At 53.4% G+C, this 24594-nt stretch overlaps 1 protein-coding gene across 1 annotated transcript in view; it reads right to left on the bottom strand.

Moving 5' to 3' along the window:
* The window catches only part of LOC141989678 (uncharacterized), a 41823-nt gene extending 17434 nt beyond the window's left edge, over positions 1-24389 (bottom strand). Inside the window, 5 exon segments of the mRNA XM_074956612.1 lie at positions 9153-10072; positions 21102-21218; positions 22742-22798; positions 23394-23719; positions 24271-24389. Coding sequence (XP_074812713.1) covers positions 9153-10072; positions 21102-21218; positions 22742-22798; positions 23394-23719; positions 24271-24389 — 1539 coding nt within the window.
* Between the last annotated feature and the right edge of the window lie 205 nt (positions 24390-24594).

Raw genomic sequence — 24594 nt, forward strand, 5'->3', positions numbered from 1 at the left:
CCTCTGGAACCCAATAAGATTGGGTCCCTAATCCATGGAACTCATTTACAAAACTCATTTACAAAACTTTTCTTAAACATTACATGAATATATTTTCTCATACTATATTGTCTCATACTATAAAATTCTTAAACATTACATAAATATATTGTCTCATATTATAGAATTAGAATTTATAATCCCTATTCCATTATGAAATATCTTTGAGCTATAATGTATCTTAATTAAAACTTTTTTTCCTCAAAAAGCATTTTTTCAAAAAAAATCTGATTTACATCAAAAAAATCTGATTTAAATTAAAAAAAATCTGAATTTTTTTATTTTAAAAAAATCATTGATTTTTATCCACCTTGAGTAGCACTGATCCTGTTGCCCCTAACCCCAGCACCTCCTAACCTCTATTAGCCCAAGGCCCGCACCGTCCCTGGCTGCTGGAACAGAGGATGCTGGTCTGTGGGGTAGTGTCTCCCATTCTCATCCTTCTTCCACTGTACCTTTCCTCTGTCTCACAACACCTCCCCTAACGTGACTGGGTCTCTGTCCCGCTCTTGCAGCTACTTCACATAAGTGGGGGGAAGCCCAGTCCCTGTGGTTCAGGCGGCCTAAGATAACATCTAACCGTGGCTGAAGAGGGGAAGGGTTTGGGACAGGTGGTTTAGGGCAGGGAGGGTCACCAGGGGCCTCAGGACTCCTCGGTTCTATCCCTGGCTCTGGGAGGGGGATAGTTAGAGTCAAGATGCCTGGGTCCTACCCCTGGCTCTTGGAGAGGAGAGGAGTGGAGGCTGGTGGTTTAAAGTAATAGGGGCTGGGAGCCAGGACTGGCCTGGAATGGGATCCCAGCCATGTCTCCCTTGTGACACTTCCTGCAGACCCAACCCTGATCTCGACACCAACCTGGCCAACATCATCGAGCAGTGCTGGAGAAAGAGCATGCCCAAAGCATCCATTGAGGACGCCATCAAAGGAGGGGTAAGTAGCTGGGTCCTGCCAGCTCATCTCAGGGGGCAGAGGGGCCCTTGCTGCATTCTATGGGCCAGGCCAGATCCTGCCAAGGGGCATTGGGAGCCTTGAGGGAGGGAGCGAGGCTGGGGTTGTGGCTACGGTGCTGGGCTGGGCTACAGGACTCCTGGTGTCTATTCCTAGCTCTGCCACTTGCTGCCTCTGTGACCATGGGCAACTCACTTGGGTCATAGGGAATTGCCAGACGGGATCAGTGCAGAGGTGTGTCCACTCCAGTGTCCTGTTTCCAGCACCAGAGGCTGCAGAGGTTGGTGTAAGAATCCCGGAGTAGCAGATGTGGGGATAATCATCCTGTGCTCGTGTCACTGTGCTTCAGTGGGTCACACCTGAGAATACCAGAATCAGGACAAACTGCTGAGAAATAGGGCAGACACATGTCAGAACTGGTGGTTGTTCTTCCATAAGTTATGCCACACCAGCAACAGAAGTAAAACTTCTGTCTCACTACACTGGCTAACAAGAAGTCAGAATTGCAGCCTCGTTAGGTATCCCAGTCCTTGTTTCACCACCCAGACACTAGACTTAATGATGAGTGGTTATTTAAAACCAAAAAGAAAAGGAGTACTTGTGGCACCTTAGAGACTAACCAATTTATCTGAGCATAAGCTTTCGTGAGCTACAGCTCACTTCATCGGATGCATACTGTGGAAAATACAGGAGATGTTCTTATACATACAAACCATGAAAAAATGGGTGTATACCACTACAAAAGGTTTTCTCTCCCCCCACCCCACTCTCCTGCTGGTAATAGCTTATCTAAAGTGATCACTCTCCTTACAATGTGTATGATAATCAAGTTGGGCCATTTCCAGCACAAATCCAGGTTTTCTCCCCACCTCCCCCACAAACCCACTCTCCTGTTGGTAGTAGCTTATCTAAAGTGATCACTCTCCTTACAATGTGTATGATAATCAAGGTGGGCCATTTCCAGCACAAATCCAGGGTTTAACAAGAACGTCTGAGGAAGGGGGGGGGGGGGAGGAAAAAACAAGGGGAAATAGGTCACCTTGCATAATGACTTAGCCACTCCCAGTCTCTATTCAAGCCTAAGTTAATTGTATCCAATTTGCAAATGAATTCCAATTCAACAGTCTCTCGCTGGAGTCTGGTTTTGAAGTTTTTCTGTTGTAATATCGCAACTTTCATGTCTGTAATCGCGTGACCAGAGAGATTGAAGTGTTCTCCGACTGGTTTATGAATGTTATAATTCTTGACGTCTGATTTGTGTCCATTTATTCTTTTACGTAGAGACTGTCCAGTTTGACCAATGTACATGGCAGAGGGGCATTGCTGGCACATGATGGCATATATCACATTGGTAGATGTGCAGGTGAACGAGCCTCTGATAGTGTGGCTGATGTGATTAGGCCCTGCGATGGTGTCCCCTGAATAGATATGTGGGCACAGTTGGCAACGGGCTTTGTTGCAAGGATAGGTTCCTGGGTTAGTGGTTCTGTTGTGTGGTATGTGGTTGCTGGTGAGTATTCGCTTCAGGTTGGGGGGCTGTCTGTAGGCAAGGACTGGCCTGTCTCCCAAGATTTGTGAGAGTGTTGGGTCATCCTTCAGGATAGGTTGTAGATCCTTGATAATGCGTTGGAGGGGTTTTAGTTGGGGGCTGAAGGTGACGGCTAGTTGCGTTCTGTTATTTTCTTTGTTGGGCCTGTCCTGTAGTAGGTGACTTCTGGGAACTCTTCTGGCTCTATCAATCTGTTTCTTCACTTCCGCAGGTGGATATTGTAGTTGTAAGACTGCTTGATAGAGATCTTGTAGGTGTTTGTCTCTGTCTGAGGGGTTGGAGCAAATGTGGTTGTATCACAGAGCTTGGCTGTAGACAATGGATCGTGTGGTGTGGGCAGGGTGTAAGCTGGAGGCATGTAGGTAGGAATAGCGGTCAGTAGGTTTCCGGTATAGGGTGGTGTTTATGTGACCATCGTTTATTAGCACTGTAGTGTCCAGGAAGTGGATCTCTTGTGTGGACTGGACCAGGCTGAGGTTGATGGTGGGATGGAAATTGTTGAAATCATGGTGGAATTCCTCAAGGGCTTCTTTTCCATGGGTCCAGATGATGAAGATGTCATCAATATAGAGCAAGTAGAGTAGGGGCGTTAGGGGATGAGAGCTGAGGAAGCGTTGTTCTAAGTCAGCCATAAAAATGTTGGCATACTGTGGGGCCATGCGGGTACTCATAGCAGTGCCGCTGATTTGAAGGCATACATTGTCCCCAAATGTAAAATAGTTATGGGTAAGGACAGCTAGTCTTGTACATTTCTATCTCTTCACCCACTTCCACAATACACATAGGAAAGAACAGCTCTACCTCGTATAACCGAGCATCATGAACTTCAAAATGAACTCCATGGTTCTCTTTTCCTGTGTCACGTGGGCCACAAACAGACTTCTGAGACTGGCTAGACCCCTCTGCAGTGGAGAAGAATTCCTGACTTGCCGTGCCACCGGACAAGCCGGCCATGGGCTCCCCAACATCCTCCAACTCGACCTCCTTGTCCATGACTTTGTCCTCAGGCTCGAGCCCCCATCCACCACCTCCAGCCCCGCCAAAGTATCCATGGGGCTCTTGGTAGTGCAGGTGCGGTGGCCACCAAGGATGGCGTCCAACTCCTTACAGAAGCGTCAGGTCTTAGTTGCAACACCAGACCACATGTTTGCTTCCCTTGCCTTCTGATACTCAGCTCCTTTACGTTTGCTAAGCACTGCTGCCTTCTCCTGTCCTGTAACCAAAAGGTTCGGGCACCATTTAGGGTTACCAGGTCCCAAAAACAAGAAACCCGGCAACCCTAAATGGCACCCGGACACAGAAGCCAAAACCTGGACCGGTGGCAACCCTACCAGTCATACAATAAGCACATACTGTGGAACTGCCCCCTCCTTTCATCTCATTAAAAGCTGGGGGGTTCTGGATGGTCAGATCTCTCCTTGCCCAGTGTGGCAGTGACATTGGGGAGGTTGTGGGGGGGCTGTTACTCTTTCATGCTGTACAAAGGGGTGTGTGAAGCCCAGTGTTTTCATTTAAAAGCACAGCAAGACATTACACACTGAAGAGCTGTTTTTAAAGACAGTGTGGTTCAGTGGGCTGAGCTATGGGCTGGGAGCCAGGAGACCAGAGTTCCATTCCCAGCTCGCCACTGGCCTGTTGACTGACCTTGGGTGAGGCTCTCTGTGCCTTGGTTTCCCCATCTGTAAAATGGGGATTGAGACACTAAGCTGCTTTGTAATGCACTTTAAGATGTACAGAGGCCCCCCATCTTTAAATTATCTCAAAAGAATAATATATTTCAACTAAAACCAAGGCAAACAACTCTCCCTCCTCTAAACTCCATATGTTGTGAGGCATTTTTTTCCTTCTCCAGCCCCAAAGCACAGGTCAGAGTGGGCTGTGTCAATCCAATCAAGGAGCTACTGTGTAAGCGGTGGGGCAATCAAAGCATCAGACAGACTTTCATGGAAGGGAAAAAGCAGCTGGTGCCCTAGGGGGATGAAGCCCACACTGTGCAGCCGGCTACTGCTGCCTTCAGCCCACCTTTGCACATCTGGTGCAATGGCTGCTCCCCTGCAAGAGGCATTGTGCTGTTTGACTCTCCCTCGGAGAACATCCACAACCATTTCCCTCCCTCGTGTGCATAAGTTGTTTTTACAAAAGAGAATTCATTTGCAGTGTGAGCTGTCGGAGGGGGAAGTGGCAACTTCAGGCTCTTCTAAACAGGCAGATGGTAAAATAAAACCAAACCTCTTTCCCTACTTTTAACCATGCATGTACAATTTATCATTTCCGAAGCATCCTGGTGGATTCTCCATCTCTGGCAATTTTTAAGTCAAGTTTAGATTTTAAAAAAATCAAAGCTCTGCTCTAGTTCAAACAGGTATTAACTCAGGGAAGTTCTTTGGCCTGTGTTATACAGGCGCTCAGGCTAAATGATCACAATGGTCTCCTGTATAGGCCTGGGGAAATTGTGCACCATTGCACAGGCGCAGAATTCATGTCCCCCGCAGATTTTTTTTTCCTCTGCAGAAAATACATTTTGTCAGAGAGGCGCTGCAGTTACACCTTTTGCCCACCAGGAGCTATTGTGGTGCCAGAATAGAGGATAGCCAACTCACAGCCATAGCAGAAGTGGCATTCCTCACAGCAACCTGTGAGGAAACATGCAAGATGAGGGGGGGACACAGACAGAGCAGGGCACACAGGACTTCTGTAAGGTCACATAGACTGGGGTTCACAGAATCATAGAATATCAGGGTTGGAAGGGACCCCAGAAGGTCATCTAGTCCAACCCCCTGCTCGAAGCAGGACCAATTCCCAGTTAAATCATCCCAGCCAGGGCTTTGTCAAGCCTGACCTTAAAAACCTCTAAGGAAGGAGATTCTACCACCTCCCTAGGTAACGCATTCCAGTGTTTCACCACCCTCTTAGTGAAAAAGTTTTTCCTAATATCCAATCTAAACCTCCCCCATTGCAACTTGAGACCATTACTCCTCGTTCTGTCATCTGCTACCATTGAGAACAGTCTAGAGCCATCCTCTTTGGAACCCCCTTTCAGGTAGTTGAAAGCAGCTATCAAATCCCCCCTCATTCTTCTCTTCTGCAGACTAAACAATCCCAGCTCCCTCAGCCTCTCCTCATAAGTCATGTGCTCTAGACCCCTAATCATTTTTGTTGCCCTTCGCTGGACTCTCTCCAATTTATCCACATCCTTCTTGTAGTGTGGGGCCCAAAACTGGACACAGTACTCCAGATGAGGCCTCACCAGTGTCGAATAGAGGGGAACGATCACGTCCCTCGATCTGCTCGCTATGCCCCTACTTATACATCCCAATATGCCATTGGCCTTCTTGGCAACAAGGGCACACTGCTGACTCATATCCAGCTTCTCGTCCACTGTCACCCCTAGGTCCTTTTCCGCAGAACTGCTGCCTAGCCATTCGGTCCCTAGTCTGTAGCGGTGCATTGGATTCTTCCATCCTAAGTGCAGGACCCTGCACTTATCCTTATTGAACCTCATCAGATTTCTTTTGGCCCAATCCTCCAATTTGTCTAGGTCCTTCTGTATCCTATCCCTCCCCTCCAGCGTATCTACCACTCCTCCCAGTTTAGTATCATCCGCAAATTTGCTGAGAGTGCAATCCACACCATCCTCCAGATCATTTATGAAGATATTGAACAAAACCGGCCCCAGGACCGACCCCTGGGGCACTCCACTTGACACCGGCTGCCAACTAGACATGGAGCCATTGATCACTACCCGTTGAGCCCGACAATCTAGCCAGCTTTCTACCCACCTTATAGTGCATTCATCCAGCCCATACTTCCTTAACTTGCTGACAAGAATACTGTGGGAGACCGTGTCAAAAGCTTTGCTAAAGTCAAGAAACAATACATCCACTGCTTTCCCTTCATCCACAGAACCAGTAATCTCATCATAAAAGGCGATTAGATTAGTCAGGCATGACCTTCCCTTGGTGAATCCATGCTGACTGTTCCTGATCACTTTCCTCTCATGTAAGTGCTTCAGGATTGATTCTTTGAGGACCTGCTCCATGATTTTTCCAGGGACTGAGGTGAGGCTGACTGGCCTGTAGTTCCCAGGATCCTCCTTCTTCCCTTTTTTAAAGATTGGCACTACATTAGCCTTTTTCCAGTCATCCGGGACTTCCCCCGTTCGCCACGAGTTTTCAAAGATAATGGCCAAGGGCTCTGCAATCACAGCCGCCAATTCCTTCAGCACTCTCGGATGCAACTTGTCCGGCCCCATGGACTTGTGCACGTCCAGCTTTTCTAAATAGTCCCTAACCACCTCTATCTCCACAGAGGGCTGGCCATCTCTTCCCCATTCTGTGATGCCCAGCGCAGCAGTCTGGGAGCTGACCTTGTTAGTGAAAACAGAGGCAAAAAAAGCATTGAGTACATTAGCTTTTTCCACATCCTCTGTCACTAGGTTGCCTCCCTCATTCAGTAAGGGGCCCACACTTTCCTTGGCTTTCTTCTTGTTGCCAACATACCTGAAGAAACCCTTCTTGTTACTCTTGACATCTCTTGCTAGCTGCAGCTCCAGGTGCGATTCAGAAGGGCTGGCGGGGGGGGGAAGACACCCAATAACCCTCCTGCTTCACTCCCAGGCTCCTTCCTGGCAATTACTTCCCTTTCCCTGAGCTTCTCCATTACCCCTGAGTCCCTCAAGCCTTTGCACTGCTTCTGAGGGGCATGGTTCTGTATGGTAGTTTACACGACTTCTTACTCAAAGTTCTGTGTTAATATGCCTAGTAAAGAATCTATTTGTCAAAAAACACTAACGGAATCTTTTTTCAGAGTAGCAGCCGTGTTAGTCTGCAGCCGCAAAAAGAAAAGGAGGACTTGTGGCACCGTAGAGACTAACAAATTTATGAGAGCATAAGCTTTCGTGGGCTACAGCCCACTTTATGCTTATGCTCAAATAAATTTGTGGGTCTCTAAGGTGCCACAAGTACTGAATCTTTTTTGTATTGTTACAGACATACTTGCCGACATTTGAAATAAATTACCAAAATAATTGAAACCAGTGTGATTATATTGTGTTATTTGGACAAACAGAATATGCAGAATTTTAAAATTTTGTTTGGAGAATTTTTAGGCGTTGAATTCCTCCAGGAGTAATGGGAAACTCTCTCTGTGCGCCTGCCAGTCACACAGTTCATCAGGCCTCATGGGCAGTTGGGCCCGAGAACATTTTGATTGGTTACACTGTTTACACTGGCTTCTCCACATGCTGTGTGAATGCATCAGCTTCTTTAATAGGAAAGAAACACTGGGTTAGACAGCCCTCTGTTACACATTAGGTACATAATTCTTCTTTGTTACATTTCTATTTAGAATAGACGGCATGAGCAGTTCCTCAGTCTTTTTTCAATCACACACACTCGGTCAGAGGTGGGCAGACTACAGCCTGTGAGCCACATCTGGCCAGCGGGACCGTCCTGCCCGGCCCTTGAGCCCCCGGCCCCTCCCCCGCTGTCCCCCTTCCCCTGCAGCTGCATGGGCAGCATGGCTGGCTCCGGCCGGGCGGTGCGGCTGCTAGTCCTGCAGCTCTGAGCGGCATGGTAAGGGGGCAGGGAGCAGGGGGGTTGGATGGGGCGGAGGTTCGGGGGGGGCGGGAGGAACGGGGTAGGGGGGTTGGACAGGCATGGGAGTCCTGGGGAGCCTGTGAGGGGCTGGGGGTGTGGATGGGGTCAGTGCAGTCAGGGGACAGGGAGCAGCGGGGGTTGGATAGGGGGTGGAGTCCCGGGGAGGGCGGTTGGGGCGGGGGGTCCCGGGAGGAGGCGGTCAGGGGACAAGGAGCAGGGGGCATTGGATGGGTCGGGGGTTCTGAGAGGGGCCCTCAGGGGTGGGGGCCCGGCTGTTTAGGGAGGCACAGCCTTCCCTACCCAGCCCTCCATACAGCTTTGCACCCTGATGTGGCCCTCGGGCCAAAAAGTTTGCCCACCCCTGCACTAGGTTGTCCTGCCCTTCAGCCCAATCCATGCTGAGACAGGACTGCAAATCCCACCTCTAGATGTCATCCAAGAGTAATCCTCTGGCTGGAACCAAGGTAGGTGTGTGGGGGAAGTTCCTAGCTTGGTCCCATTGAGACGGGTGGAGGGGGAGAGGGGGAGTGAGTGTGGGACAGAAAGAGAGAGACCGGGTTGGATCCCATCTAATGCAGTAGGCTGTGACCATCTGCTCTAAATACACTCCACCTGTCTGCTCTTCCACACACTGCTAAGCCAAGTCCCCTTCCCTGTCCCCCTTCCCCCCATCTCTCTGCTGGGCATCCTGGGGACAGGACTATGTCCTGACCTGCATCTGCTGGAGCTGTGTCAGGCCCACTGACTGCCAGAAGCCCTTGAGGCCCTGCAGGTGGCAGAAGGGCATTGGGGTGCATGACCGGGTGCTGAGAGGTTGGCCAATCTAGCAAAGTGCTTGCCCCAGACAGCACAGCTGTTTGGCCACTCTCGGCTGTGAATGAACCGATGTGATAGCAAGGAGGAGACCCGAGCAAAGTTCCTGCTTCAGCCAATGCATCGGAATGTCCTCCCCGGCAGTGTGCGTGCACTGGTGCTTGATCAGTGCACTGGTTCTGTTGAAGTTCTTACTAGAATCGTTACAATGATGCGGCTGCGCCCTGATGTGTGCGCTGGTGTCTTCTCAGGCTTGAGCTCCGTGCAAAGCCCTTCCCACAGTCAGCACAGCGGTGTGGTCGCTCCCCGGTGTGCGTGCTGTGGTGTCTTCTCAGGTGTGAGCTCCGTGAAAACCTCTTCCCGCAGTCAGCACAGTGGTGTGGTCGCTCCCTGGTGTGCGTGCTCTGGTGTCTTCTCAGGTGTGAGCTCCGTGAAAACCTCTTCCCGCAGTCAGCACAGTGGTGTGGTCGCTCCCTGGTGTGCGTGCTCTGGTGTCTTCTCAGGTGTGAGCTCCGTGAAAACCTCTTCCCGCAGTCAGCACAGCGGTGCGGTCGCTCCCCGGTGTGCGTGCTCTGGTGTCTTCTCAGGAGTGAGCTCCATGAAAACCTCTTCCCGCAGTCAGCACAGCGGTGCGGTCGCTCCCCGGTGTGCGTGCGCTGGTGTCTTCTCAGGAGTGAGCTCCGTGAAAACCTCTTCCCGCAGTCAGCACAGTGGTACGGTCGCTCCCCGGTGTGCGTGCGCTGGTGTCTTCTCAGGTATGAGCTCTGTGCAAAGCTCTTCCCGCAGTCAGAGCAGTGGTACGGTCGCTCCCCGGTGTGCGTGCGCTGGTGTGCTCTCAGGTGTGAGCTCTGTGCAAAGCTCTTCCCGCAGTCAGAGCAGTGGTGCGGCCGCTCCCCAGTGTGCGTAAACCAGTGTGTTCTCAGGATTGAGGACTGTCTGAAGCTCTTGCCACAGTCAGCGCAGCGATAGGGACACCGGCCCATGGGGAGTCTCTGGCTGAGTTTATTCGGGGGACGGACTGCGTCCTGTGCATGGATCCTTTTGTGGGCTGTGGGATCCTGCGTTCCTGCCGCGCTCTCCCCACACTCAGACGGTGTCCTCGGTCCCCCCAGTATCCCGAGCCCTGCTGGAGAGAGCAGAGGCAATCCCAGTGTTAGCTCATAGTTAAGGCTACAGGTTTGTCAAGGAAGGAAAAATTTCAAGGATGGAGCGATTTCCCCATTTGTCTGTGACTGTTTTTTGGATGGGTGCCTCACCCAGCAATGGTGGCTCCTGTCCCACAGGGCTGGACCCAAAGCCTCGCTCTGGGTACTGAGACCTGGCCTGCGGACTTACAGTGCCGCTCAGATTTGCCCCCGCCCCCAGTCATGATGGTGGGGGAGGTGGGGCAAAGTTCAGTGAATGGACTTGCCACTCATATCTTCTCCAGCCTGCCTCAACGCCTCTGCATCAGCCTGCGGTTAGGGTTGCAGTATTGGAGGGTTCCTGGGCAGGGCGAGGAGGAGGGCAGGTTTTGTGAAAAATCATGGAGCGGTCACAGTACATTTAGTGACCTGTGACTTTTACTAAATTTACTACAACTGGTCCGTAATTTCCGATAGGAAATGCTGACACAAATCTGCAGCCTGACTCAGGGTGGTTCTACCCTATGCTGTTTGTGCAGCACCTAGCACCTGCTCCCACGTGCGCCATGCACCTCTTGGGTCTTGTTCGATGCTTAAATTGTAGCCTGCCCAGGATACAGGCAGCGTCTGGCACAACGGGGCCCTCATCCAGAACTAAGTGCTAACACACAGGATCCGGGTTTTGTTTTCACTGATTTTGGTTTTATTTCCATCAGAGGGGTTTATTTACACGTTGCTGGTTCTGTGCTGTAAAACAGGCGACAGTACGTCTCTTGTTCCCCAGTATTTGCTCTGTTTAAACTATATTAGTTTGAAACCAGTTTAGGATCTACAATCCCCTCGTGGACACATTGAGACTGGTATAAAGCTGCTCACATCAGCGTAGCTTATTCCTGTGCAGGAGTGAGTCCTTTTCAAGGAATTCCTTCTAAAGATGTCATCTACCCTGAGCCTGTTTCACTCTTTGTGCAAAACTAAACTAAAACCTCAAGAGGGTTGGGGGGAGGTTTGAGGGGATGACCAGTCACTCAGGGTTTGTGTGATGTAACCTGAAAAACAGGTCTCTATTGTGTCACAAGACAATCAGTGACACTGCTGAGCTGGAAGGGGTGAACGGCTGCCACCCAGCAGGCCTTTGATCTACAGACTGTCACAGACCATGTTAAGGCTGAGGGCTGTGCTAAGCATTGACACTGAAGCAATGTAAGTGACAATGATTTTGTGCCACTGAGAGAGCAGGAGGAAAGGGGGATGTGACAAAGGCCATCCCACCCCCTCTCCCTCACACCCAGCCCATACACCAGGATACTCCAAGTCGTGCTACACAGGATAATTTCCTCTGGCTCCCATGTGCGTTCGTGCCCCCAGCAGCAGCTGCCTGGCACGTGGGGCAGTTTTAGAGCATTACAGTGAAACGCTGCTGTGACGATGTGACGCAGCAGGGAGGGGGGAGTGTTGACCTGGGAATGTGCCCTGGGGACGGGAGACCTGAGAGCCTGTCACCTGAGCCAGGAGGGGGAGGGGGAGGTAACACCTCTGCCCAGGAATGTGGATGGAGGCTGCAGCAGGGAACCTGCTCGGTGGGTTTAGTTTCAGTTTGGGGCTGGGTGGAGGAACACAGGGAACCCCAGGGCTGGGGTCTAAGCTCCCTGCTCCCCCAGAAGGACTTCACTGAGGGGTCCTGGGTGTCCCCACAAGCTCTGTTTTGGACTGTGTTCCTGTTGTCCAATAAACCTTCGGTTTTACTGGCTGGCTGAGAGTCTCAGTGAATCCCAGGAAGAGGGGTGCAGGGCCTGGACTCCCCCACACTCCGTGACAACTGGTGGCAGCGGTGGGATCTACTGCACCCCGTGAATGGCGCTTCCTGCAGTAAGTGACTGGGGAACAGTAAAACGAAGGGGGATTGACGGGGACCAGGCGTGCTGAAGATTCAGAGAGAGACGGTTTCAGGGGGCGGTTAACCCCTGGGAGTGTGTCACCAGAGAGAAGGACTTTTGCAGTAACAGGGTTCCCCAGGGGATTGCAGCGAGCGGTCCCAGGGGCGGAGGAGTCTGCAGCTCGACCCTGGCAAAGAGGTGGTGACCTCAAGAAGGACTGGCACACTAGGGGCTTTTCCTGGAAACCGTGGACAGCTGCCCGGCCTGCAGGTGGCCAGCCGGGAGATGTACGCTAAACGCCTTAAGAGCGACCTGGTGGAGCTGTGCAGGCAGAGGGGGCTGCGTGTCGGGAGGTCCACCAAGGAACAGCTGATTGCCCAGCTGGAGGAGAGGGATCGCTTGGATGACCCGATCCCTGTCCCTGAGGGAAGCCGCCCGGCGGACGCAGCGTGGGCCCTGACCAGGCTGGGAGGGGTCAGACTGCTGCCCAGGACACCCCGAGACCCTTCCTACCTATGCCTGGGGGAGGGGTTGTGGGAAGCCCAGCGAATACCGAGGGCCCCCTGACCCCAGCAGCCAGCAGGGGATCCTCCCAGCGGAGCTCCCCATCCCTGGAGCGGATGCGGCTGGAATGGGAGAGGGAGAGGAAAATGAGGGAGCTGGAGGATCATGAAAAACAACGTCAACATGAGGAGAAACAACGTCAACATGAGCAGGAGGAGAAGGAGAAACAACGTCAACATGAGCAGGAGGAGAAGGAGAGGGAACGTCAGGAGAAGGAGAGGGAGCGTCAGGAGAAGGAGAGGGAGCGTCAACATGAGCAGCAGGAGAAGGAGAAACAAAGACAGCATGAACTGGAGCTGGCCAGGCTGAGGAGCAGTGGGGCCCCGGCTGCGGTGAGTGAGGGGGGACCCAAGACTGCAAGGAGCTTTGATAAGTGCTTCCTGGCCCAGCGGAAGGAGGGGGAGGACATAGATAGCTTCCTGACGGCCTTTGAGAATGCCTGCGAGCTGCACAGGGTTGACCCTGCAGACAGGCTCCAGTTCCTCACCCCCTTACTGGACCCCAAAGCCGTGGAGGTCTACAGCCGGATGACAGGGGCAGAGGCAGGGGACTATGAACTGTTCAAACAGGCCCTGCTCCGTGAGTTTGGGCTGACCCCCGAGATGTACCGGAGAAGGTTCCGGAGTCAGCGTAAAACGTCTGAGGTCACCTACCTACAACTGGTCAACAGGATGCAGGGATATGCCTGCAAGTGGACAGCGGGGGCCCAAACTAAAGAGGACCTGCTTGACCTGTTTGTACTGGAGCACCTGTATGAACAGTGCCCTTCCGACCTGAGGCTGTGGCTGGTGGACAAAAAGCTCGCGAACCCCCAGCATGCAGGGCAGCTGGCCGACGAGTTTGTGAACAGTCGGTCAGGGGGTAGCCGGGAGGAGTCCCAAAAGAACAGGCCCCCCCCGATGCAGAGAGAGAGTCACCATGGGGCCTCCCAGCGGGGAAATAGGGAGAACCCCCTCCAAAGGGGAACGCCTGGTGTCGGGCCCCTCCGACCCGTTCGAGGGGACCAACGTGACCTGAGCTGCTATCACTGTGGCCAGAGAGGCCACGTACGGGCCCAGTGCCCCGGGCTCAGGGACAAACTGAGCAGACCCAACCTACCCAGGGTTAACTGGGTAGGGACTCAGCTGGACGAGGGGCAGGCGACCCAGGAAAGGGGGGCTACCAGTTTGCCACCTGCTCAGGAGGGAAGAGTACCCCCAGCCAGCCCCGCCAGAGGGCTGGAGGCTCTGGACTCAGGGTGCTCGGTTTACAGGGTGGGTGCGGGGCTGTCCCTCCGGAGAGAGTGCCTTGTTCCCCTGGAGGTGGATGGGAGGAAGGTCAATGGATACTGGGATACGGGCGCGGAGGTGACGCTGGCCCGGCCCGAGGTGGTGGCCCCAGATCGGGTGGTGCCCAACACCTACCTGACCCTGACGGGGGTGGGCGGGACCCCATTTAAGGTGCCCGTGGCAAGGGTACACCTGAAATGGGGGACCAAGGAGGGCCCCAAGGATGTGGGGGTACACCACCATTTGCCCACTGAAGTTTTGATGGGGGGAGACCTAGAGGACTGGCCAAGCGACCCCCAGACCGCCCTGGTTGTGACCCGTAGCCAGAGCCGGCGAGGGGCACTGCGACCTGACCCTGGGGAGGGTACCACACTGGAGGCGCGAGACCCTACTCGGGTGGGGAGGGAGCGCCGAGGGGCACGGCTCAGAGAGGCTGCGGCCTCAGACCTGGCCACGGAGGGGGAACCGGGCCCCATCCCTTCCCCAGCCGCTGAGTTCCAGGCCGAGTTGAGGAAAGATCCCTCCTTGCAGAAGCTCAGGGACCTGGCCGACCTCAGTGAGGGACGGACCATGAGGAGAGGCTGCCAGGAGAGGTTCCTGTGGGAGAAGGGGTTCCTGTACCGAGAATGGGCTCCCCCAGGGGAAGGGGAGTCCTGTGGGATCAGGAGGCAGCTGGTGGTCCCCCAGAAGTACCGCCGCAAGCTCCTGTCCCTGGCCCATGACATCCCCCTCGCAGGGCACCAGGGAATCCGGCGCACCCGGCAGAGGTTGCTACAGAACTTTTACTGGCCCGGGGTCTTTACCACCGTCCGGCAGTATTGCCGATCCTGTGACCCCTGTCAGAGGGTGGGGAAGGCCCGGGACAAGGGGAAAGCGGCGTTGAGACCTTTGCCCATCATAGAGGAGCCTTTCCAGAAGGTGGCCATGGACATCGTGGGGCCTCTCAGCAAGACGACCCGGTCGGGGAAGAAATACATTCTGGTGGTGGTAGATTTCGCCACCCGCTACCCCGAGGCAGTGCCCTTAGCTTCCATTGAAGCAGACACCGTGGCAGATGCGCTCCTGACCATTTTCAGCCGAGTGGGGTTCCCCAGGGAAGTCTTGACAGACCAAGGCTCCAACTTCATGTCGGCCCTGCTCCGGTGCTTGTGGGAGAAATGTGGGGTCCGGCATGACTGGGCCTCAGCGTATCACCCCCAGTCCAATGGGCTGGTGGAGAGGTTTAACGGGACGCTAAAGATGATGCTGAAAACCTTTATGAACCAGCACCCGCAGGATTGGGACAAGTACTTACCTCACCTGCTGTTCGCGTACAGGGAGGTGCCCCAGGAGTCTACCGGATTTTCGCCTTTCGAACTGTTATATGGAAGGAGGGTGAGGGGCCCCCTGGACCTGATGAGAGACGAGTGGGAGGGGAAGGCCACTCCCGATGGAGAGTCAGTGGTGGAGTATGTCCTGACCTTCCGAGAGAGACTGGCTGAACTCATGGGCCTGGCCAGGGAGAATCTGGCCAGAGCCCAGAGGAAGCAGAAGGTCTGGTATGACCGCACGGCGCGGGCCCGTGCCTACGCCACCGGGGATCAGGTGATGGTTCTCATCCCCGTGAGAAAGAACAAACTACAGGCCGCCTGGGAGGGCCCGTTCAAGGTCGTCAAGCAGCTCAATGAGGTAAACTATGTGGTGGAGCTGTCGAACCGGGCCCACCACCGCCGGGTGTACCATGTGAATATGATGAAGCCATATTATGCCAGGGGGAATGTGGTGTTAGCTGTGTGTGGTCAGTGGGAGGAGCAGGGAGATGACCCTTTAGTAGATCTATTCCCTGGGACCAGAGCTGGTTCCCCCCTGGAAACAATCCCCCTCTCGGATCAGCTCACCCCTGCCCAGCAAGCTGAGGTCAGGGGGGTGCTGCATCCGTACCGACAGCTGTTTTCCAACCAGCCTGGACGCACTAATCTGACTGTCCACCGGGTGCAGACAGGGTCGCACCCGCCGATAAGATGCTCCCCCTTCCGAGTCACAGGGAAAACTGCTCAGGACCTGGAAAGAGAGGTCCGGGACATGCTGGCTTTGGGGGTGATCCAGCCATCGGCCAGCCCTTGGGCCTCGCCGGTGGTGCTGGTCCCCAAAAAGGATGGGTCAGTCCGGTTCTGTGTGGACTATCGGAAGCTCAATGCCATCACTGTATCGGATGCCTACCCCATGCCCAGGCCGGACGAGCTCCTAGACAAGCTGGGAGGAGCTCGGTACCTTACCACCATAGACCTTACAAAGGGCTACTGGCAAGTGCCGCTGGATGCAGATGCCCGGCTGAAATCGGCCTTTATCACCCCTCTGGGGCTCTATGAGTTTCTGACCCTGCCTTTCGGCCTCAAGGGAGCGCCGGCTACCTTCCAGCGCCTGGTGGACCAGCTCCTGAGGGGGATGGAGAGTTTTGCCGTGGCGTATATTGACGACATCTGTGTCTTTAGCCAGACCTGGGAGGACCACGTGTCCCAGGTTAGACAAGTGCTGGACCGACTCCAGGGGGCTGGGCTGACTGTCAAAGCGGAGAAGTGCAAGGTGGGGATGGCTGAAGTATCTTACCTGGGCCATCGGGTGGGGAGCGGCCGCCTAAAGCCGGAACCGGCCAAGGTGGAGGTGATCAGAGACTGGCCCGCTCCCCACACCAAAAAGCAGGTCCAAGCCTTTATTGGGATGGCAGGATACTACCGAAGATTTGTGCCCCACTTTAGCGCCATAGCCACCCCCATCACTGAGCTATGCAAGAAGGGGAAGCCAGACAAGGTGGTCTGGACCGAGCAGTGCCAGGAGGCTTTCCGGGCGCTGAAGGAGGCTCTGGTCAGTGGCCCAGTTCTAGCAAACCCAGACTTTGACAAGCCCTTTGTGGTGTTCACCGACGCCTCCGACACGGGACTGGGGGCGGTGTTAATGCAGGAGGATGAAAAGGGGGAGAGACACCCCATCGTGTACCTGAGCAAGAAGTTGCTACCCCGGGAGCAACACTACGCGGCCATCGAGAAGGAGTGCCTGGCCATGGTGTGGGCCCTCAAGAAACTAGAGCCCTATCTCTTCGGGCGACACTTCACCGTCTACACCGACCACTCTCCCCTGACCTGGCTGCACCAGATGAAAGGAGCCAATGCCAAGCTCGTGAGGTGGAGCCTGCTCCTGCAGGATTACGACATGGACGTGGTCCACGTGAAGGGAAGTGCCAACCTGATAGCGGATGCGCTGTCCCGGAGAGGGGGCCCCGAACTTCCCCAGGTCACTGGTCACAGTGACCCCGCTCAGTTCAGTCTCGAAGGGGGGAGAGATGTGACGATGTGACGCAGCAGGGAGGGGGGAGTGTTGACCTGGGAATGTGCCCTGGGGACGGGAGACCTGAGAGCCTGTCACCTGAGCCAGGAGGGGGAGGGGGAGGTAACACCTCTGCCCAGGAATGTGGATGGAGGCTGCAGCAGGGAACCTGCTCGGTGGGTTTAGTTTCAGTTTGGGGCTGGGTGGAGGAACACAGGGAACCCCAGGGCTGGGGTCTAAGCTCCCTGCTCCCCCAGAAGGACTTCACTGAGGGGTCCTGGGTGTCCCCACAAGCTCTGTTTTGGACTGTGTTCCTGTTGTCCAATAAACCTTCGGTTTTACTGGCTGGCTGAGAGTCTCAGTGAATCCCAGGAAGAGGGGTGCAGGGCCTGGACTCTTGTGTGATGTAACCTGAAAAACAGGTCTCTATTGTGTCACAAGACAATCAGTGACACTGCTGAGCTGGAAGGGGTGAACGGCTGCCACCCAGCAGGCCTTTGATCTACAGACTGTCACAGACCATGTTAAGGCTGAGGGCTGTGCTAAGCATTGACACTGAAGCAATGTAAGTGACAATGATTTTGTGCCACTGAGAGAGCAGGAGGAAAGGGGGATGTGACAAAGGCCATCCCACCCCCTCTCCCTCACACCCAGCCCATACACCAGGATACTCCAAGTCGTGCTACACAGGATAATTTCCTCTGGCTCCCATGTGCGTTCGTGCCCCCAGCAGCAGCTGCCTGGCACGTGGGGCAGTTTTAGAGCATTACAGTGAAACGCTGCAAATACTGGAGACCTGCTCTACAAAATGGCGTCCTCCGCACTCATCGTACATGACTGATCCTGCCCTGAGTCATTCCCAGCTTTCTTCTTGCTCGCCGGGGACATGTTTCTCCAGTCTGAGAGGTCACGTGTGATGTGAAGTGGCAGAGAGGGGGTGGGGTGGGAACCTGGAGAGGACAGCGCCTTCTCTGCCAAGGGCCAGTGACTTGGGGATGTTCTCCCAGGCTGCAAGCAGGTTTTTGCCTGTCTGAGCTATGTCTGGATGCAGGTGCCCAGGGCCAGAGAACACCAGCGCACACAACTTGAGTCAGGAGGGGCAGAGGCATGAAGCCCGTCTGAAAAATCTCTCGGACGCCCCTGCCTCGGTATGATTTTCTGAGGTGCAGAAAGCCTAGAAGAAGGTGTTGTGGTCTATGGACCAGTAGGAGTGTCTTTCTACCCAGGTGCTTGTCTGCCCCCCAGTGCCAGATCCACTGACACACACATATTTTATCCTCACAGCCCCAGTGCCCTCTCCGTTACACAGGTGGGGTAACTGAGGCATGGGGGAGTTACAGTGACTCACTTCTAGAACCAAAATAAGATGTTTTGAATCCTGCTGCAAAGTCCTACCCACTAGGGAAATGCAGTCCCCATATGCTCCCCCACCACAGAGACCTCTCTCTTTCCCTCAGCGTCTCTCAAATCCACTGTGACATTGCACTCTATATGATTTTATAAAAATATGCTAATGAGTGTGACTATAATGTAACTGAGGCATGCTTCATGCAAAAGGTCTCATTGTAAGGTATCATTACAAAGCTTATAATCTACTGAATGTGTTTATCCTATTTGTATGACTGTCTCATTCTTGTATCTGAAACTAGAAATATAATATATAACTCTGAGGGCCTATTGTAATTATGCAAAGTGTGGACCATTAATGGTGGTATGGAATCTTGACAGGAACACTTCTTAAGCTGCTTTCAGTTTAAGCCTACAGCTGTTAGGGGGCGTGGTTCAGACCTGGGTCTGGGTTTGCAGCAGGCTAGCGGGTCTGGCTCAAACCAGGCAGGGCACTGAAGTCCCAAGCTGCCAGGGCAGGGAAAGCAGGTTCAGAAGTAGCCTTGGCACATCAGTTGGCAACCCCAAGGGGGTTTCTGTGATCCAACCCATCACATCCATCACCCCACATCTCTTCCAAGTTCATCACTGTTAGGATATAGATATTCAGGCCTGTCTGTAAAGGCCTATACTCTAAGAATTTAGGTGTATTTTTACCACTTGGCTAGTTAGAGGTATAAAAGAAAGAATCAAAATCACTGTCTGCCAGTGTAAGGGCCTTCTCTTACTGTGACAGTCTGAGGCCCTGTTCTTAGGCTAAGGCCTTTGGCTTAGGGAGTTATAGACCAAGTAATCAAACATTCTATTTGTGAGCACCTAGAAGGACATAAAGTAATAACTAGCAGTCAGCATGGATTTGTCAATAACAAATTATGTCAAACTAACCTAACATCCTTCTTTGACGGGTAACAAGCTTTGGACTGGGCGGACGCAGTAGATGTCACATCTCAAATTTAGTGAGGCTTTTGATACTGTCTTACATGACCTTCCCATAAATAAACTAGAGAAATATAGCCGAGGCAAAGCTACTGTAAGGTGGGTTCGCAACTGGTTGCAAAACTGCACTGAGAGAGTGGTTCTTATCGTTCTCTAATGAGCTGAAAGGGTATCTTGAGTGGGATCCCAAAGGGATCTGTCCTGGGTCCGGTTCTATTCCGTATCTTCATTAATGATTTAGACAATGGCATGGAGAGTGCACTCATAAAGTTTATGGATGATTCAAAGCTGGGGAGGGGTTGCAAGCCCTTTAGAGGACAGGACTAGAATTTAAAATGATCTTGACAAAATGGAGAAATGGTCGGAATTGAAATGATTGCCTAGGAAGGAGTACTGCAGAAAACCATTGGAGGTTATAGTGGATCACAAACTAAGTGAGTCAACAAAGTGAATCCTCAACTGGAATACTGTGTCCAGTTCTGGGCCTCACACTTCAGAAACGATGTAGACAAGCTGGACAGGGTCAGAGGAGAGCAACAAGAATTACTAAAGGTCTAGAAAACATGACCTACGAGGTAAGATTGAAAAAAATTGGGTTTGTTTAGTCTGGAGAAGGGAAGACGGCCGGGGGCGGGGGAGGGGGAGAAAGGGTTTGATAACAATCTTCAAGAACATAAAAGGTTGTTACAAAGAGAAGCGTGATAAATTGTTGTTCTTATCCACTGTGGCCAGGACAAGAAGTAATGGGCTTAAATTGCAGCAAGGGAGATTTAGGTTGGACATTAGGAAAAACTTCCAAACTGTAAGGGTAGTTAAGCAGTGGAACAAATTACCTGGAGAGGTTGTGAAATCTCCATCATGGGAAGTTTTTAAGACCATGTCAGGCATGGACTCCATAATACTTAGTCCTGCTTCAGTGCAGGGGACTGACTGGACTAGATGACTTACTGAGGTGCCTTCTAATTCTATGTTTCTAAGATTTCCAGGATTCAGATATCAAGGCCAGACAGGCTCATTGTGCCCATCCAGCCTGGCTTCCTGCCTATCCCAGCCAAAGAATCTCCTCCCCGTGATTCCTACCTCCTGGCTCAACAAGAACAAAGCTTTGAGAAAGTCACACCCCATTTCCACTGACAGGCTTCCAGTGAGGAGCTCTCCCAGTGGTTCATTCCCCTCCAGATAAACACTGGCCCCTAATTCCCAGTCTCCATTTGTTCCCTTCTGCTCCCAGCCAGTGCATCTCACTTGGCCTTTGCCTTCTACATGAAGGAGCCCTCCGCTAGCAGGTATGTAAATCAGAAGGGACTGGGTGTAGGATTCATACAAGGTTCATATGCTTGGCAACATTCAGGGCACACCCGGAGTGTTGTGCTGGATCTGTGCACACACAGCTCCTCTCAAGGGCATCAACCTTGGAATCTCGCCCAAATGACATGAACCGTGGGAAGCCTCTCAGGACTGGGCTCAAGGCCCGAGAGCAAGGAACGCGGTAGATAGAAATTGGTAAATAAGAATGTTAAACAAAGCCAGTGTATTCCTTTTATCTGTTGGAGAATGTAATGCGCGGGGGGAGAGAGAGAATAAAGGGGAAGGTGGAAAGCTGACAGGCAGAAGCCTGTTAGCAGACCAGCCGCTTGCTTGCTAAAAGCTGTGTCCCGTCTTGTCATTGAACCGCCATAGACTGGGTTATGATGACTCACCTTGGGAGGGGCTCTCAGGCCCCGAGCTTTCCCTGGAGTCCTCGACATCCCGGATCCAGAGCTCTGCCTCCTCTATCTCAATTCTGTGGATTAAATCTGGTGTGGAACCTGAATAGCCTGTTTGGGGGGAAAGAATCAGTTTCATTACTGAAGTTTTGGGGACAGGGACTCATTTATATGTTGGTACAGACCAAACAATGGCCCTACTGGGTCAGACCAAAGGTCCATCTAGCCCAGTATCCTGGCTTCTGACAGTGGCCAGTGCCAGGTGCTCCAAAAGGAATGAACAGAACAGGTAATCATCAAGTGATCCATTTCCTGAATTCACATTCACAGCTTCTGGCAAACAGAGGCGAAGGACACCATCCCTGCCCATCCTGGCTAATAGCCATTGATGGACCTATCCTCCATGAATGTATCTGCTTCTTTTTTGAACCCCGTTATCGTCTTGGTCTCCACAACAGTCTCTGACAAGGACTTCCACAGGTTGACTGTGCATTGTGTGAAGAAATACTTCCTTTTATTTGTTTTAAACCTGCTGCCTACTCATTTGATTTTGTGACCCCTAGTTCTTGTGTTATGAGAAGTAGTAAACAACACTTCCTTACCTACTTTCTCTACCAGTCATGATTTTATAGACCTCAGTCTCCCCTTAGCTGTCTCGTTTCCAAGTTGAAAAGTCCCAGTCTTATTAATCTCTGCTCATACGGAAGCCGTTCCATACCCCTAATCATTTTTGTTGCCTTTTTCTGATCCTTTTCCAATACTAATATATCTTTTTTGAGATGGGGCGACCACATCTGCATATAGTATTGAAGATATGGGCGTCCCATGGATTTATAGAGCGGTAAAATGATATTTTCTGTCTTATTATCTATCCCTTTCTTAATGATTCCCAACATTCTGTTTGCTTTTTTGACTGCCGCTGCACATTGAGTGGATGTTTTCAGAGAACTATCCACCATGACTCCGAGTTCTCTTTCTTGAGTGCTAATAGCTAAACAGCACAACAGGACCCCGATCTCAGTCAAGGTGTGTCTGCACAGCACCTGGCATGATGGGGCCCCAATCTCGGATGACGCTTGAGAGGAAAGCGCAGGAGATCCCAAGCAGGAGAGTAATGAAATAAACCTTCCTTAGAGGAAATTTCTTCCTGTCTCCCAACAGGCAAGTACAGTTCATACTCTGAAGCAGCAATGTCTATGACCCGTCTCAATTTGCTTTGGGGACTTAGACACGGCAGGTGTCACCAGGTGTCACCGTTACACAGACTTATCAGTTCTTTTGCTTAGGATGCAAGTATTGGTCAACTGCACGGTTGTTAAGTTTATGATGTTCATTCTTTTTGGGGAGGTGGGGAGCTGTAACAAGCAGAAGAAGAGTTTTCTTCCTCCCTTATTTGCTCATGTGCTGTTTGGAACCAGCCCTGTACCACGACTGAGGTGAGGTAGGTAATGCAAGTAAACAAGTTACAACTAAGATTAGCCCCAGGCTCTGTAGCCCTGAGTTCTTCAACAGGAAGCCGAACTGAAAGAGGCTGTCATTTGACACTACTCAGCCATGGGGTGGCACATGCCAGGGGTGGCATCAAGGGAACACAGACATTGGACAGCTATGAGTAGAGATAAATTGGTCCTTACCCAAGGAAACGAGGGCCCGGTAATTCCTCAGCATCTGGTCCCGGTACAGCTGCTTCTCTGGCCGGGACAAGAGCTCCCACTCCTCCCGGCTGAAATACAGAGCCACGTCCTCAAACGCCACCCGCAGCTGCTGGCACAAGCGTTACACACTCAGCACCCTCCGCTCCAGCCCCAGCCCCAGCCCGGGCTCTCAGCAGGGGACGCGGGTTCGAGGGCAGCGGCCCCCGGGGAACCCCCAGCCCAGCAGCTGTGACCCAGGGAGACCCCCCCGCACAGCCCCCCGGGGACTCGGGCCCTGCTGGCCGGGGACAGGAGTCGCCCTCGGCTCCCCAGGGGGCTCTGGGGCGGGGCGCTGGGAAGGGCCCGAATCCCAGGGCAGGGACCAGGCTCCTCCCCCGGCCGGAGTCCCCGCCTCCGCCCCAGGCCTGTGCTCGGCCCCGCTCCCGGCCCCGGCTCGGCCGCCTCGGGGCTCCTCGGCCCGGCTCCGCGTGTCCGCCCGGCCCGGGGCCCCCAGCGCCGCTCCCCGGCCCCAGCGCTCCGGCTGCGGCAGCCCCCAGCCCCGGGGTCACTAGCGCGGGAGGGACCCGGCCCCCCTCGGCCCCAGCCGGGACCAGCCAGTGCCCGGCCGGGGAGTCCCCGCCCCGCGTCCTACCTGCGCCGGCCCCGCTGCAGCCATCGCCGGGCTCGGCTCCGGCCCCGGCCGCTTCCTCCGCCCGGGCAGCGACTTCCCGCCCCGCGGCTGGTGCCTCCCCGGGGCCGCCTCCCGGCCCCAGCGCCTGCGCCGCCAGCTCCAGCAGCCGGGGGAGGCCCCAGCGCAGCGACCCTCCGGCCCAGCCCCCCGCCCCCGGACGCCTGGGTCCCGAGTCTGGCCGCTGGGGGCGCTCGCGGCACGTGTTCCCCGGGCGGCAGGAGCCCGTAACGGGGCAGCCCGGTCCCCGCCCCTGGGCTGTGCGCGGGGCCCCGCTGTGCCGTGGGGAGCTGGGAGCAGGGCAGGTGGGTGGTGGTTGTTGCTAGATTTCAGAGTAAGAGCCATGTTAGTCTGTATTCGCAAAAAGAAAAGGAGGACGTGTGGCACCTTAGAGACTAACCGATTTATTTCAGCATAAGCTTTCGTGAGCTAGAGCTCACTTCATCGGCTGCATACTGTGGAAAGTGTAGCAGATCTTTTTATACACAGAAAGCATGAAAAAATACCTCCCCCCACCCCACTCTCCTGCTGGTAATAGCTTATCTAAAGTGATCACTCTCCTGACAATGTGTATGATAATCAAGTTAGGCCATTTCCAGCACAAATCCAGGTTTTCTCTTCACCTCCCCCCCACACAAACCCACTCTCCTGTTGCTAGGCTGTGTGAGGTTGGTGTGTGTATTTGAGGAGATCCCCCCCAGGCTGGGTCTGGGGTGTGGGTCTGAGTGGTACAGGAAGGCTGTGTGATGTGAGTGGTTTACAGATCACAACGTGACTGTGGAGTGTGTGTGTGTCACAGTAAGACAAGGGTCTGGCTGTGTGATGTTGGTGTGTGTGTTACTTCCAGGGGATCACACCCATGTCCCTTCCCAGCGCCCCGGGGAGGGCAGGTGCCCCATCAGATGCCATGTTCTGGCCTCGGTGCTGGCACTGAAGCAGCTGCCCCTGCCCCCCGTTCATTGTGCCGGGCCCTGCGCACCTCAGGTGCCCCCCCAGCCCGTCACAACAAATGGTCCAAGGTGAAGCACATCAAGGGCCTGCGGGACACCGAGTGCAGCCAGCTCTTCCAGAAGCTCGCCATGCTGCAGCGCTTTACCCGCAATGCTATCGTGGGGGGGAGGAAGGGAAGGATCTTGTGCGTGACACAGCCCCAGCCAGAGGGAGT

The sequence above is a fragment of the Natator depressus genome, chromosome 6 (genome assembly GCF_965152275.1).
Source record: "Natator depressus isolate rNatDep1 chromosome 6, rNatDep2.hap1, whole genome shotgun sequence".
NCBI lineage: Eukaryota > Metazoa > Chordata > Testudines > Cheloniidae > Natator > Natator depressus.